This window comes from Oxyura jamaicensis, chromosome 5, assembly GCF_011077185.1.
Source record: "Oxyura jamaicensis isolate SHBP4307 breed ruddy duck chromosome 5, BPBGC_Ojam_1.0, whole genome shotgun sequence".
Classification (NCBI taxonomy): Eukaryota; Metazoa; Chordata; class Aves; order Anseriformes; family Anatidae; genus Oxyura; species Oxyura jamaicensis.
The window spans coordinates 49635561-49651815 of NC_048897.1; the positions used below are offsets into that span (position 1 = coordinate 49635561).

Consider the following 16255-nt stretch of genomic DNA (forward strand, 5'->3'; position numbering starts at 1 on the left):
ATGTATTTTGCTCATAACCACCCAAAAAGTTGTCTGCGTTGCTATAAAAATCAGTCTTTAAAACCTGGGGATGCAGGTGCTTGGTTTAACCTCAAGTTTTGGGAAGCAAAGCAAAGCTGAAGTTTTCAAAGTGACTCCGTTTAAGATTATCAAGAAGCAGGGAGTTTAATGTCAGAACATTGCTTAGGGTTAGCTTGCTTTGGGGTGGCATGTCAATTGCTTTTTTTATTATCAGCCTAATTTCATAGTGGAGTATGTAGGACGGGGGAAAAAAATATCCAAGCGCTACAGGGAATTGACAGATGGTTCACGTTTTAGCTGAGGCTCCAATATGCATGGGGACGGCTTCTTCAGCACTTTATTTCTGGGAAAATTGTAACAAGCAGTTCACTAACTGCATTGATTTTGTTAAAGGGTATGGAGAGGAGCGACAGCTGTACAACACTCGGTTACGGCCGTGAGCATTGGTGATCCCGGGCTGTATTCCCAGAGCAACTGCGACTGATTCCAGCGACCTTGGACAAGTCAGCAAAACTGTGGTTCTGCCCTTAAAAGTGACTGTGTAAAAATGGCACTCTCCTACTCAGCAGATCTGATCGCTGTGTGTGCTCCAAGTCACATCTGCTGACTTTAGTGACAAAAATAAGTTTTTTATTTATTTATTTATTTATTTATTTATTTTATGGCTTTCCTGCTCTCTGAGCACTGCAGAATCGCAAGAGCTGGGAAAGCAGAAGCTGGATCCTGAGCCTTCCTGTAGGACTTGCTATAAATTATGGTCAGCAGTGGGGCTGCTCTGGCATCGCGTGGCCTTGCACAGCTGTTGTTAGTGCCAATGGTGATGAATGTGGAAGAACGGGATCCAAGGGGATCTTCTGGATTCAGTTCTGACTGCAGATCGCATTTACTGGGTTTGCAGTTTAAGGCAAAAAAATAAAAATATAATAAAATCTGTTCATCTGTAAGGTGATCACATTTCAAATAGAACCCATAGATTGGCCATAAACTTCCTGGTGTTTTTCAAAGTGGGCTTGTTTTACACATACCTCCCTGCCTGTAAGATGGGGATACTGTTCTCACTTCCACATCAGCCTCATTTAGACTCATTGTTGCTCTGTTCCAGTGACTCCTGTTTAATGGGCAGAGTAGGTCCCCTTACGCAGGTGCTACCGGCTGATATAAAGGTGGATTGTGAAGTAAAAATACAGACGGAGGTGTGCACTGCTTTGAGTGCTGAATGTCCCCAATATTCAATTTGGGAACGTCGTTCAGCAGAGAAATTAGTGTTAACTATTTTAAAATTGCCTTTACCTTCTGTGGCATGTCCTGACATACTTAGGGTACCTGACTGTGTCTCACCACAGATGCCAGGAGCTGCGTTGTAAGATGCAGTGCTCTGATGTCAGTTCAATGATGTTTCAGTTCATTTTGTACATACGCATACAAAAGGGGACTTTGTGTAAATTTTGAGGTGACGCAGTCTGTTAATTAGGACATGTTATTTGTACTTTTGGGGTTGAGCAATGAGGCTTACACAGGGATATCGTCTTCTAAATAAATCTGCTGCATTGTGTTACTGCTTCCTACAACAGGGATTGCTATTATAACAATATGCAGATCTTACAAGGGACCCTGACAAAAACTACATATTGTCATTTCCATTTTACAGAAGGGAAATGAAGGCAGAGAGCAACAAAGGTGAGTTTTGAAAGTCATCCAATAAGTTGGGGATGGGAAAGGAGTCCCATGCTATTTTTACAGCTACGCTACCCGCATGGAAAAACAAAACAGCTTACATCCCTCTGAATTTCACCTGAGCCTGTGGGAAATCTTTTGAGGATGAGACCAATAAATAGAGGCTTGAGCTGAAGTGTCTCGAACCAGAGCATGGGTAAGAAGGGGAAGGAATTGAAATTTCTTAACTTGCTGTGGAAGTTGGGTGGATTTTGCTTGGTTGCATATACGCTCTGCAGCATACTGAGCTGAGTTAAAAAACAGCATTTCCAATTAATAAACCATAGAAATGAATAACAAAACAGTGCTCTGGGGTGATTTCTGAGCTGAATTCTGCCTGTTCCATCGGGCATCCTTCTAGCACGTTTCAGTCTGCAGAATTTTTGTTGATCATGCAGAAACACATGATTTTGGCAGGTTACGCGGGGTAGAGAAACTTGCAATGTATGGGGAATTTGCAATTTCAGATGGGGGAAAAACAGCTATTTTGGTTAGAGTGTTTATCAGTGAGATATTTAACCTTGACAGCACACAGTGACAGTCCGGGTGCAGAGCCAGTTACCCAGAGAAACGATGAGGGGAAAGCAAGAACCTCTCCAGCCTGGTAAGAGCTTTAGGGAACAGCAGAGCACCAGGTACGCATGCTTTACAATTTTAAAATTGCCCCCATAACTTTAAAGGTTAGAAGAAAAGTGGAATGGGTTGAATATAAACCCCTCCTTTGGACTCGCAGGTTCACACTGAGGGTGAATTTTGTAGCTACCAAAGCCAAGTCTCTGGCTGGAGCCTGGTGGCCTCATCAGCAGCTCTGCTGTCTGCAAGGGGCATCTCCCCTTCCCCATATATGGGTGACCGAGCTGCCTGTGAATCAATCGCTGAACCACCACAACGTGCACTTTTAAAATAAGCCCTCGTTGATTTCAGTTTGCTGTAGGATCTTGCTACACCAGTAACTCCAGAGCTGGTGCCTCCTCCGTGTCCGAGCCATCCCCTCTGCTGAAGCAGAGCCCTCAGCCAAAATGAGATGAGGAGAATGAAGGTGAACCTGCAGAAGGTTTTGGGTCCCTAATCTGAGGGGTTAATGATGTTTAAAACAGCCACAAAAATGCAAAACTTGTCTCTCTCTTTTTTTTTTTTTTTTTTTTTAATCTTCCCATCTCCCTTATAGGTGAAGGTAAACATCCTTTCTTTTCACATATTTCTACTTTTTATTTTTTTTTTCTTTTTTTCTTTTTAATTAAAGATGTAGCAGCACTAGAAATATTGATTCATGAATAGCTTCCCAGGTTTTACAATTCATAGGTGGAAAGCCAGAAGTGACTATTCTAATCATTTTCTGTGACTGTTTGCTCCACCAAGCCATCTCTGTAGTTCCTTTTGTTGCCTTTTTGCAATGGCTGTCTTTACTGCTGATACAGGCATTTCTACACTTTATTTTCAACTTATGCAGAGGTTAGCGATATTACTCTGAAAGAAATTGCCCTGACCTACAACAAATCTGTCTCTTAAAGTTTAAATGCTGGATGCAGAATGCTAGCAAAATGAATTGGGTTGCTTCCAGTTTGGTTGAATTCCAGTAGAAAACACTGTGTAAATTTAGATAGGTAAAGCATTGGGGTGAGTGTAGCGAAGAGAAGAAACCAGTGATATAAATGGTATTTCCAGGAGCACAACAAACAGGAAAAAACAAACAAACAAAATCAGAGAATTTATTGAATATAGGAATATCTCGGTTTTCCTTCATCAATTCTTCTGTGGTATGTATTTGGAGAGTCAAGTGTTGGCAGGCACAAGCAGGTGAAATCTCACTCCCACCTGAAAAAGGGAGCCTCATTTTATAGATTATTATAATTGGATTACAGAGGAATTTGCTCATTTGCTTCACGTGGACATACTCATAGCGAAATCAAGATTTTGACTTTCCTTGTCATCTCCTGCGTTATTTCTTTATTCCCTCCTAGCAGACCCCCCCATCCTCTCTGCCCCAGCCTTTTCCTCCTCTGGAAGATTATTTTTCGTCTCTCCTCACCTGTCCCTGCCCAACGAGAAGGGTTTGCACCTGCTGCAGCCCCGCTTCCAATGACTCATTGCCCAGGAGTGTATAAAATCCTGGGAGTGCAGCTGGGCCCTTGTGGTGCCCCTGATGCTTAGCTGAGGGGAAGGTGAGAAGCTGCTTTCTTCATTTTTGGAGACAAGGTATGGAACTCTGGGTTGCAGTAATTCCCTGCTACTTGATGAAGTGAGTGTATGTACCCTGGAAGCTGGTGGTGTAAAGGTTTTCTATTTCTGGTGATGGTCTCGCTGCAGGGATCCCTGTGGAAAAAACATCTGGGGATAAAGTGGGAGTAAAATTGTTTATTTTTTTTTCTCCTTGGCCAAATAGGTGTTTAAAACAACAACAAAAAATGAAACAAGCCCTTTCTAATATGTGTATAGGTGAGGTATTTTTTTTTTAAAAAAAAAAACAACAACAACAAAAAAAAAAAAAAAAACAAAGAAAAAAAAACTCTGCAGAGAGAATGTTAGGGGAAGGTGACCTCTAAAGCTGAAGATAGTGGAGGAGCATCTCTAATGGATAGAAAACTGCTAACAGCATTGCAGGCCTTGCTTCTAGGTCTTCTTGCAAGCCTCCTGCAAAGGGAAGGAGCCTGCCTGGTTGGGTTCTGACCCTGGCTCTTGCACAGGAGTTGGATATCAAGTCAGTGCTTGGTTTGTGTATGGTGTGGAGCGCTGGGCTGGCTATGAACTTCTTTCAGCAGGGAGTGAATAGCTGATAGGCAGTGGGTGACCTCTCTCAAGCTGCCTTAAGGGGTGCAGGTAGCCCTAAGACCACTGCTGGTCTTAATGCTGGAGCACACCTGTGTGTGGCAAGCCCTAAATAACCCCCACTGCTGGATTTACCAAAGCAGTCATAGAATGTCTTAGGTTGGAAGAGAACTTAAAAATTAAAAATATCTAGCTCCAATCAGGGGAGAGGGATGCTACCCACTAGACCAGGCTGCCCAGGGCCTCATCCAACCTGCTCCTAAACACCCCCAGGGCTGGAGCATCCCCAGCCTCTCTGGGCAGCCTCTCCCAGTGCCTCCCTGCTTTCTGAGCGAAGAATTTCCCATTTCCCCCCCCTATTTCCTCCAGCCTTCACTCTGGGCGGGGTACAGCTGCCCCTTGGGGAAGGGGCTGGGAGCCCCCCCCGGGCCTCAGCACGACGGCTGCGCGGCTCGGGGTGCTGGCAGGGCTGGGCCTCTCTCCACCCCTCCCTGCCTCCATCCCTCCTTCCATCCTCCTCCTCCCCAAGCGGGGGCGGTGTCGCGGCCGCCCCGCCCCGGCCCCGTGCGGCCCCGGGATGCTGCGGGGGAGCGCGGCGAGGTGCCGGGGGGGCCGGGCGGAGCAGCTCCGGTGAGCCCCGGGACTTGGGGGGGGGGGGGCTGCGATGCTGGGGAGGGGGTGATGGAGGGTGGCTTAAAAGAAATAACAACAAAAAACCCCTTTGTTCTAGGGCGGAGGGTGGGGGGATTTTCCCTGTGTTAATTTATTTTAATTGATTGGGATTGTTTTCACCCTTTCTCTCGGGCGGGGGGGGGAGGGGGTCAGCAGCACCCCCGTATGGAAAGCCCAAAGGGGGTCTCGGGGGTGGTCCAGTTGTTGGGGTGTGTGCGTGTACCCCCCTGCTGTGCTCCTGGGGTGGCTCGGGGGTCCCCGGGGAGCCCCGGCGGTGGGCAGCTGGGGTGGGGGGCTCTGCGCTACCCTGCAGCTGCAGGCGGGGACAATGGGACGGGGCCGCAGCTAGCGAGCGGGTGTGCTGGGTGGCATCGGGTCTTGAGCCACCCCCGAATTCTATTTCCTCACCGAAAAGCCAGTTCAGCCCTAAAAAGGGCCTGCTGAGGTCTGTTTTGTATTTAAAATCCTCACCTGCAGAGACTTGCGGTCTTCCAGGCAGTCTATTGTGTGGGCTCGCTGCCTGTGTGAGCAGGGCACTGAAATTTCTGAGTGTTTCTTGCTTGTTGGAACCCCAGTGCTACCTCTCTGATCCCAGTGAATCTGGAGAATGACATCTCCGTGCTTTTGCTGTTTGAAAATTGTTCTACCCTTTTGGCTCATCCTTAAAACAGCCCTCCTCCCCATCCTTCTAGTCTCTCAGCAATTCAGCAGACCTCTGACTTGTGCGGTGCTGGGGACCTGGCATGGGTCAGAAGCCCCTAAGCAGTGCATGGCTATTGCTTGCAAATCCGAGTGGGGACTAACATAGGTGATCCGTGTCCTTCTGAACAAAGCCATCGCTTAATGGCCAGGGGGAATAATGCCTGAACCATGTCTCTCACTTCTCAAAGAGCTGCCGCTGGAACACAAATGCTCCGAGTGGAGGTAATGTATTATGTATTAAGGTGCCTCGCTAGGGCTGGCAGCAAGCTGGCTGTGCAGAATAATCTAATCTCTTTGCTTATAGCAATTTGTCCTCAAAGCTAGAGGAAGATGTGCCCTTCTGAGGGATATGCAGTTGTGCCTGCACAGTTTTTGCTCATCCAACTTGTGTTAGCGGCTGGCATGGGGTGGTTATTGCTGGGCTTTGTGGTGAGCTGCTGGAGGTGGTTGAGGTCTGTTTATCTGAAGTGTGTGCTCTAAGAGCACCAGTCTGCAATTCACTTGATTCAACAGGATGAGGACAATGTAAGTTGAAATGAAGGCATTTTTCTCAGCTTGTGCACCGAAGTAGGAGTTGGAGCTCTGCAGTGTCGGATCATTTATCTGCTGGCTTTTGCATTCAGCACAAGCAATAAGGCTTGGATAGCATACATTAGCACTCCAGTAACATACCACTTGATTGCTGGCAGTTACTTGATGTGGACACTTCGCTAAATTTTTGCATTAAAAGACTTGCAGTGTTTTTGTCCCATTTCCCCTACCAATTGGTGGAAGAACTGCAGGGCAGAGTGCATCTACAACTGTTTGACTGGTCAAAGCTGGCATATCCAAACATGTACTGGAGGTTCAGAAGGCTGTGTTCTGCACTGGCTAGGCAGTGATGTGTCTGGAGCTGACCTGTTAATCTCCTGTGCTCTATGTGATGTATGCAGCCTCTTCAGCTTTGGAGTACAAGTGTCCTCTCTGTGTGGGAGAGGGATTGCTGGAACAGGGCTATTAATTCAAGTGAGTTAAAAGCCTGATCCTTTTCTCTTGCTGGTTCAACAATTTGGCAAGTTCTGGCTATATTTTAACAACAGCAGAAAATAGCAGCAAATAGTTTTCTTGGGTGTTTCATCAAGTAAACTGGGCAAAACCCCGGAAAGCTGTCCTAGGGAACGGCTGCATGCAGCTGGGCAGAGAGGGAGGTTTCATTCATTGCACTGTGCATTCACAGATTGCTGCTCCATGTCAGGATCAGCTATTGAACTAGATGAATCTGTGCTTGTCCCCTTCAAGCCTGCTGTTGGAGTGATAATAACAGGTTGGGGTTCCTCCTGAGCTTGCTTATGTCAGGCTTCCTGAGGGCTGACTCTACAAATGGGTCTCTAAACTTGATGGAGGGGAGTTGATGGCTTAATAGCTACTGCTAAGGCTAATTGTGTGGAGAAAGGAAGCAGCCTGGTTCAGGAAGATCTAGCTGAGTCTGCGAGACTTGTCACCACGTGAAGCATTTGTATTTATTGTCCCCCAGCTTGGTGACTGGCCACCACACAATAGCAGGCAGTTTTGTCTGAAGGGCATCTTTCAGAGATGCTCAGCTCCAGCACTTTTTTTTTTTTAGCCTAGCGGTCCTTTGTGCTTCTTTCCAGCTCACCAGGAGTTAAAAAGGAATTTTCTGTGCTAAAGGTGAAGCTGCTTGGCTCTCTGCAGCTGTGCTGCCTCTGCATCCAGGAGATCTGCATCTCTTGAGATATGCTATGTGCAGGGAAGTAGCTGGTGGTGTCTCCTGCCCCCTGGGTGTGCTTCCTACTTGAAGCAAGGATTAGTTTTCCACAGAGCCTGGCCACTGCTTGGTAGCCATCCTCCGGGGTTTGGAGAATGGCAGGTGAAATCTGGGGACAAGGAGCTCCTGCAGCATGAAATACTGGGTTATTCCCCAGCTTCAGGATAAAATGCCTTAAGCCCACTATAGTGGAGGTGCTGGGTCAAAGCAGCATGCTCCAGCTTGCTTATAGTTAGAGCAAGCTGACTTACACATCTCTCCTCCTGTCTAGCTGTGTAGCCCAACAGCTTGAGTAACAGTTTGCTGCGGCCAGTTAAATCCTGGATGACTTGTATCGAGTGGAAGTACTACAGCAAGGTGTTAAACTCTGTTTAAGTAGATAGCTAGGTCACTACTGTTCATACACTGTAATCCAGCCTCTTCCTAAAGTTAAGTAGATATTAAGCTCTGACTAATCTTCTTTGAAGCATGAACTTGTGCTGTTATCCTGCAGCAAGCTCTGTGCCACTGTCTCTGGATCTTATTGAGTGCAGAGGTCTAGGCTGGCTTAGATCTAGATGTTGTGGATTTCCTGAGCAAATAACTTTCCACTGCTATCTCTACCCTTAACAAATGCAGAGCTGTGGCCAGCAGTGCTTTACAGCCTGGGAGAAACTGCATGAGGCTGTCTGAAGTTCCCCAGGAACTGTGCTGTCAGGCTTGTACTGAGCACTATCCATGTAGTGGGTAAAAAAAAAAACCTCTTGATGTTTCACAGTGCCTGATATCAGTTGGCACTTGCTAAAGGGGTGTGAGGTGAATATCACTTAAATCCATACAGCAAGGCAGATGCATGTTACTGAGCCCTACTGATTTGCAAAATATATTCTTAGTTCTTTTGAATTATGAAAGCAAGTAAAGGATTAACATGGAAGAGCTGCTGGATTCTGTCAGTTTTCATCTATTTTCCCCTTAGGGTAGAGGAGATGGATGGGTGGCCACCCATCCTCCAGGGAAAAGAGCTGTTGAAAGGGCAGGAGACATCTGTGCTGTTGCTGGTGGACAGCTTCTTGGTGGCTTCTGCTTGGAGCCTGAGCACCTGGTGCATGTGTGTGGCCTCTGACAGCAAATGACTCCAGCAGCTCCAAACCCTGATGAACAGGGCTGTGAGGAGAGTTTGGGGAAATGTCTCTGCCCAGGATGCTCAATCAGATAATGGAACCTGCAGTAGTCAACTCTAATGAGCTGTCCCTAGGCTGGTAATGCTGGGCTTGTCTTCTGTGCTACAGCCAGGTGTATGGATTGTAGAGTGTGTAGCACTTGTGAGGGCCTTCAGCTGGACGAATCTGTGTGGAGTAAGAGGTACACTTCATGATGGAAGTGCACAAAGAGCTGAGTGACCTATTATAATAAGCTTTCTAGTATCTCGGTTGTGTCTAGCTGATCGGATACATACAATAACTCTTTCCACAAGAGGAAACAAATGTACGTGAACAGCAGGATGCAGGGTCTTTGTGTCAGATGCATTAGCACAAATGTGGTATTTCTGAGGTCCTTCACCCTGTGGCAGAGGCTGCCTCTGTCACAGCATCACAAGGTTGTGTGACAGGGTATGGAGGGATGATGCACCCTTGTGTAACAAAGGGTGCTAGGCAGCTTGCTACTGCACTGTGTGTACAAATGTAAGTAGTATTTGCCTACATACTGTGTGTGTGGAAAAGATGAGTATAGCAAGCTGGGGAAGATGACTCATCCTGGTGTCCATGAGCAAAGGTAACCTTTCCTTAGTTCCATGAGGACCAGGAGGTGGTTCTGACAGCCACAGCTCTTCCTTCTTAATATCTCTTATCCCCCTGCGACTTGAAGGGAAGAGTAGTTCTTATAGGCAGGATATGCCATAACAGATCAGCCCTGACAAGCCTCATGTGCCTCCTTTCTGGACTTGAAGGACAAACAGACATTGTCAAAGGTTACCTGCAAGTCTGATGCTTGTTGGGTGGAACATAGCACTCCATGGGGGCAAGAGCTTGGCAAGGTCTGTCTTGATCTTCAGATTGATATTTGGTTTTGCCTCTGTAAGACCTTGAATTGGTAGGTTAGGAAGAATAAAATGACACAGGGATCCATTGCTTGGGATGTGTGGGAGGGATCTGCACAAAACTGATCATGAATTTCTGTAACCATCTATTGACCCCGTGCCCTAAATAACTGGATGATAAGTTCCAAACATGGGTGTGTAATCTGGGTTCTCTTTTCCATTTCCAGGTCTTGCTTTCTGGACTTGTCAGCCTTGTGGACTCCTGTGCACACCTCTGTTCAGCAATGAATAGATCAATAGGATTTAACATCTCTGTGGTCACCTGCTGCATCTTGCTCCTGTCCTCCAGGCCACCATGCCTTGCCTCTCCGCTCCCGGAGCAGAGCGACACGACAAAGGTCCAGCATGGCCTGTGGGCAGGGAATGGGGTAGAAGATGAATGGACAAGCATGCCAAACTTAAATAACCTGGGCCCTTCTGAGCAAACTGTCTCTGAAGAGCCATCTGGAGTGTCAGCAAAGCCATCTGGGATGCCCTTAGATGAAGCCTTCACTGCAGGAGGAGAAACGTGGCCTGTAAGCCCAAGCCATGTCTTCCTTGGCAGCCAGAGCCTGGGTGTTAGCACCCCTGCTGTGGCTGCTGTGGAAGAGAAGGAGCTCAGCCCCACAAAATCAGAACTGGATGAAAATGGAGAGTTCAAGGCCATGCTGACCACAGCTGTGACCACACTGAACCCCTCTGTCCAGGAGGAATCTGTCAGCAGTCCCATCAGCAAGGCCACCACGGAGGACTGTGAGGTAGGGCAGGGCTCTGCCAGTCTCTTGGCGAATCCCCTTTCTGTGACAGCAGCAGCAGAGGAGGGGACAGCAGAGAGCAGCCTGCACCCCTCTGCTGCACCCCAACCCCACAGCGAGGGGGTGCCCTTGCTGCACCCCAGCACTCCCGGCCTGGAGATGTTTGGTGACCACCTCATCCCAACTCCACAGGCCTCAAGTGCAAGCTCTGAGGTGGGAACACTAAAAGCAACCACAGGGAGCACTCTGAGGCTACTGTCTGCACAAGGAACCATTACTGCAAGCCACCCCCTTGTGACCACCGAGGCCTCAGTCCATCTGGAGGCGGATGTGGGTGCTGGGCAAGGAGAGCTGCCCACCACAGCTAGCACCATCACCGGCCATCCTACTGGCTCCATGCTGCCTGACTGGGATGACACAAAACCAGGGAATATAAGTCAAGGGGGAAGCATGCAGTATGAGGAGGTGGGAGAGGACCGAGTGGCAATGGAAACTTCCCAAACCCCACTGGGAAGTGAGGAGGAGGATGTTGTAAGAGTGGTTCCATCCCCAGCATCTGCTCCACCAACTCCAGGGCTCACCAAGGAGAGCAATTGCACAGCTCCAGCAGTGCATGGGGATGGTGTGCTGGTCACTTCCACAGCCAGCAGCGATGTTCCCCTCACAGTGGACTTGCCAGGTGTAGGCACAGCTGGTCTGAACTCTCTGGAAAACATAAACGTGGTCACAGCAGAGGAGAAGAGCATCCCTCCATCACAGCCAGAGGCTGTTGTGATGACAGATGCATCTGATCTCTCTTCTACTCTGGAAAGCTCACTGAAAGGTAAAACCTGCTTGTTAACAGACACTTGCTTCTAAGTGTAGGTTTAGGAGGGATGCTCCTGTGAGTCTGTGCTTTCTATCATGGAGATAAAAGCAAAAAAAGGTGTGATACCTCCTACTTGCAGCGGAGGTGGGACACCCCCCTCCTCCAGGAAAGTCTGTGAACCTTTGTCTAGGGGTAACAGCTTGAATGGGTAACTTGCATCCATCACCTGCTCCTGGTGGAGGGTGTTCCTTCACCCAGAGCACTGGCTGGCACGGTCACTTGGGTGGTACGCTGCCCTGAGCAGTGTGAGGTCACTGCTCTGAGCTGCCTGCTCTCCTCTTCAAGCTGAGAGGACAGCTTTAGCACCAAACAGTCAAGCTGGGCCTGGAAATGAGGTTATGAAGGATGTCTGAAAAGGTTTGGCGTTATTTCACAGCAGAGACTTGGTGCTAGCTAAAAAGGTTATTTTAATGACTTAGAGAAGCTCTGCATATGTAGTGTACCCCCTAAAGCAGGGCCTTCAGATCTGGTACTCCCATAGGAGATGGGAGCACATGTCAGTGTGGGGGTGGCTGGAGATGCTGCTTAAGCTGAGGAACAGGCAAACTGTAGCAGTAGCCTGTGACTGGAATCTTTCATGACTACACAAGGATGACCAGAGCAGATCAGAAAATCTGCCCAGAGACCTATCTTGTTGTCTGTAACCAGAGTTCCTGGTTTTGTCTCCCTGCCCTAGAGCAAAGCTGTAGCCAGGCTCTGACTCTACAGTGCTTGTGCTGCCCTACTGGCATAGATGGCACCTTCAGGCCACTGACAACACTTCCACTTGTGTTCAAACTGCTGGGGAAAACGCTTGTCTGGGCAGTTGTGGGGCAGTGACATGCTCCTAGGCTGATGAGGGACATGAGCTATGGCTTAGGACTCTGTTTTAATTGCTAGACACTTCTAATTTTGCCTCTTTGGTTTCAGGGGCAAAGGGAAGGGCAAGGGCAAACTTCCCCTAGCTGCATCCAGCAAATATAGCTCTTGCTGTAAAAGATGGAAAGCTAATTGCATGCTGGTGCTGAAAATAGACCAATTAATTTCTAGATTAATTTATAACCACTTGACTTGTCAGCAGGTTCCCCTGTGCTATTCCCAGGTGTTGGGGAAACAGCAGTTATCAATAAGGCTTGTATAGTGAAAATAAACCCTTCTACAAAGCTTAAGTCTAGCTCTAAGAACTGGCCACCAAAAAGTACCCTTCTGGCAGCCTTGCTTGCTCTGAGGGGTGTTTCACCGTGTGCCTGCAGTGCTGTGCTCACCAGTAGGTCCACGTGTCCCGAAGGGATGGCTAACCAAGCGAGGACTGATTCTACTGCCTTCTCTTCTATACAGGGGGTCTCTTCTGTTTCTTCACTAACACAGCTGCACCTGCTTCTTGCGCTGTGGCTCTGGAAGTGCTAATGCATGGGGTAGATCCTGCAAGTGTTAACTGTCTGATCACAAACCAGCTGTCTTATGACTGGTGTTGATGCTTGTTCTTGCTGTAGGTGCTACTCAGGAGGTGACAACTGCCGCCCAGGAGGCTGATGCTGCTCTGTCGGTTGTGACGCTGGCACCCACTGCTCCCCAGGGAACAGGAGCCCCAAGCTTTCCCCAGGAAACCAGTGGGGAGGACACCCAGATGCCAACTGCTCCTGGTGCCACCCAGATGCTGACAGCAGCTGGCAGCTCCACAGCAAGACCTCCTGATGTAGAAGGTAGGGTTCTGCTTCCTGCTCTGCAGGCTGCTTCCACCACAAGACGCAATGGTGCATCTGAAATTAGTATTGATGCTTAGACACTGAAGTCTTAACATGCAGCACCCACACGTAAACTTTTTTCCTAGCCTTCTGCAGGCCGCATCTAGCCTTGGGCTGCCACTCCTTTTTGACTGTGCAGATCCATCATGTTGAAATAAGCCAGCAGGGCAGAATCTTTGCTCCAAATAACAGTGAAGTAGAGATCTTAAACACCAAGCAAAACCTCCCCATCTATTCTTGCTAACAAGTTGACTTTTAGCCTTAATCATTTAAGCCAGCTCTTATTTGTGGAGAGATTACTTCTGGTTTGCTGATGCTCACTCCAAAGGAGCAAATAAGTTTAATTAGGCTAGAATATGGAAGTGGTATAATAGGGTTTTCTTGTGAGAATCTAGCAAGCCTTTGGCAGTCTGTACTATAGCCACTTGTGTTGAGCAATAGTGAGTTCTTGGTTCTTGTGTGCAGGGCTGATGTAATTGATACAGACTAAGTCATGTTCCTCCAGCTGCTGCCTACTAGCTTGGTGTCACCTTGAGAGGTACATATAGGAGCCTTGACAGGAGTATAGCAAGGGTTCCCTTGGCACAAAACTGACTTTGAGATTAGTTCTGTTGTAGTCCCACTGCAGTGAAACAGCTGCTGGGCAACTTTTCTGGTAGTTCCTATATTGCAGAGCATCAAAAGAAGAAATCCACTTCCAATGTATCCCTTAAAGTAGGGTTGCTCTGCAGGGGAGGGAAGACTCTTCCAGCAATTACCACTAATTTGCTTCTGGGGCTTAATCATAAATTCAGTTAATACTTATCTTTGCAATAAACATCTAGATCTGTCACTGGTTCAGAACTCACCCAGTGTCTCAGTGTTCTGACCCCGCTGTGGGGCGGTGACTGGCAGTCCTCAAAGCAATGGGAGTAAATCCTAGCTGAGTTCTCACTAAGGGGAAGCCTTCTGAGCTGGCTGTCCTGGAGGAAAAGCTTTCATTACAGTACAGTCACATACACATATCAAAAGATGCAAGTATTTTATGAGCTTCTAAGTAAGCTCTCATTAGGGAGTTTGTTCTTAAATGGTGATTTAATAGCATTGTGCCAAAACGCTGCTGCTTCTTGTCCCATTTAGACTTTGCAGATGTGATCCTGGTCACCAGCGAGATGGTTGCTTCAGCTCCTGGCGGGCTGTCTGCTACCCATCATGGGCAGACAGAAGAGCCATCCAGCAGAACTGTGGTCCTGGTAACTCCAGCATCAGTGGCATCTTCTGTCAGGAGGACAGCTCTTCCAGCCGTGAGGAAGATCAGCACTGCTGTAACCTACGGGCTGGACCGGCTGGAGTCAGAAGGTACTGCTGTTCCCCAGCCGAAAAGGCAGGAGGCTTCGTGTGGGGAGGCACGCTTCCCCTGACAGCATGGGCTCCCCAGTTGGTCTGTCTGGCACACAGCTATGCACATATGTTACTGTTCCTAATAAAGTTGTTGGACAACCTGTCCCCTTCCAGGTGGTACAGGAGGCTAGCAGTGCATAGTGTTGTGGAAGATGTCTGAAATTCAGGTGGCTGTGGTGGGAGGGGTGGGCTTTTCCTTGGAGAGGGAGCTGCAGCGGGGTATGGATCTGTGCACCACTGACTGCTGGTGTGGGCATCCACTGCAGAACCTCTGTACCAGGCAGGCAGTCACAGGAACGTGTTCAGACAGTTGGAGAGTCCCTGCCACGCTGCTGCTGAAGTCCTTATCCCAAATGGGGATGCTCAGCCTGAGATGGCTGGCTCACACCTTGCAAGAGAAAGTGGTACAATAATTGTGCTCTTCCAGCCTCTGTGCTGGGAGGGGCAAAGAATGGAACCCTTTAGAGATGTTTTCCCATCTTGGCACTGCCTGCTAAGTTGTTTTCTCATCCCTGGCTCCCCTATTTGTACCTCACCCTCAGTCTCCCTTCCCTTAAGCTGCTTTTGCCCACTGCTGGGCTTGGAGTCTCTGCTCCCTGTCTGCTAGCCCTCAGGTGCTTGCACCTCAGTGATGCAAATTCTCTCCTGATGGATATTTGCCAGGTAGGTTTTTGTGAAGTGATTCCTATTCTGTAGCTTGTCTGCAACTCAGATCTGATCTTTCTTCAGCTCACTCTTAATTTTCCTGTAGGGAATTGCTTCACTTGTGCTTCTTGCTCTTTCTCCTACTTAAACTCTTCTCTTCTTGCTCATCCATCTACAGTTTTGCACTCCAGTGTCTGGGCTGACACCACCTGGCAGGGATTAATCTTTCTGCCTGTTTTGCTCCCCTTCCTTTATCTTGACCTTCTCCTGTCTTCATATTTTACTGCAAAAGGTTGGCAGCCCTCCAGGGGTGACATGCCAGATGGTATTTTTCCTCTGATTAGAGGTAGGGTGCCACAGACAACAGCTAATCAGCATCTTTTCTCCACGTGAAGCAATAACTCTAACTCCTGGTAAGTTTAGAGGGCAGCAGAAGCAGGGAGCCCTCCCCACTGCATGTGTGAGATGCTGAAGCTCCTGCCCTTTGTCAGGCTTGCTTTGAAACCTGCCAGGAGTTATCGCGCACGCTCTGTGCCCTGATGACTCTTCCTTGCATCCAGCAATGCAGGGATGTGTCCCTGATGGTGGCAACAGGGGGAGAGGGAGGTGTGAAGGAAATGTGATCTTTAGGCTGGGAAATAAGGTCCCTGCTTAGCCAGAGCTGTGTGATTCAGGAAGCTAAATGGTTTCTGAGCCCTCCGGGATCTCCTCTGGAAGCCTGGTTTTCTGCACTAGAAGATAAGAGGATTTCTGTTTTAACTGCACACTGCTCCTATTAATGAGGCTTTCTGCATAGCCCTTAAAAAAAAAAAAACTCTTCTCATATGTAGGGCTATAACTTTTGCATTCCTACTAAGCTTTCTTATGCAGCTGCAGGCCTCCATCCTCTGCTCTTGAATATGCCCCTGGCCCCTCTGAGGGCAGGTGCAGGCAGTGGCTAGGACCAGCTTTCCTAAATGAGGACTCTAACTGGAGCCTGTGGGTTTCTTGGCTCTGAGGCATGGCTCTGCAGGTGCCTGCCATCCAAGGTATGTGGTGCTCTTTGGCATGCTGTGTGTTTTTGACAACTGGCACAGCTTTTTGTGGTCTAAAACTCTTCATAACAACCTAGACTTCAGTGCAGTGAGCCAGAACTTTCTCTAGTGTTAGGGATCATCACCAATCTCCATCCTGTAAAATGGGACAAAT

General features: G+C 48.2%; 1 protein-coding gene across 1 annotated transcript in view; it reads left to right on the forward strand.

Annotated features, from left to right (window-relative positions):
• Positions 1–4994: 4994 nt before the first annotated feature.
• Positions 4995–16255, forward strand: part of ARMH4 (armadillo like helical domain containing 4) — a 56388-nt gene continuing 45127 nt past the window's right edge. Inside the window, 5 exon segments of the mRNA XM_035328716.1 lie at positions 4995–5130; positions 9884–9932; positions 9935–11273; positions 12791–13000; positions 14162–14380. Coding sequence (XP_035184607.1) covers positions 5078–5130; positions 9884–9932; positions 9935–11273; positions 12791–13000; positions 14162–14380 — 1870 coding nt within the window. The 5' untranslated portion in view covers positions 4995–5077.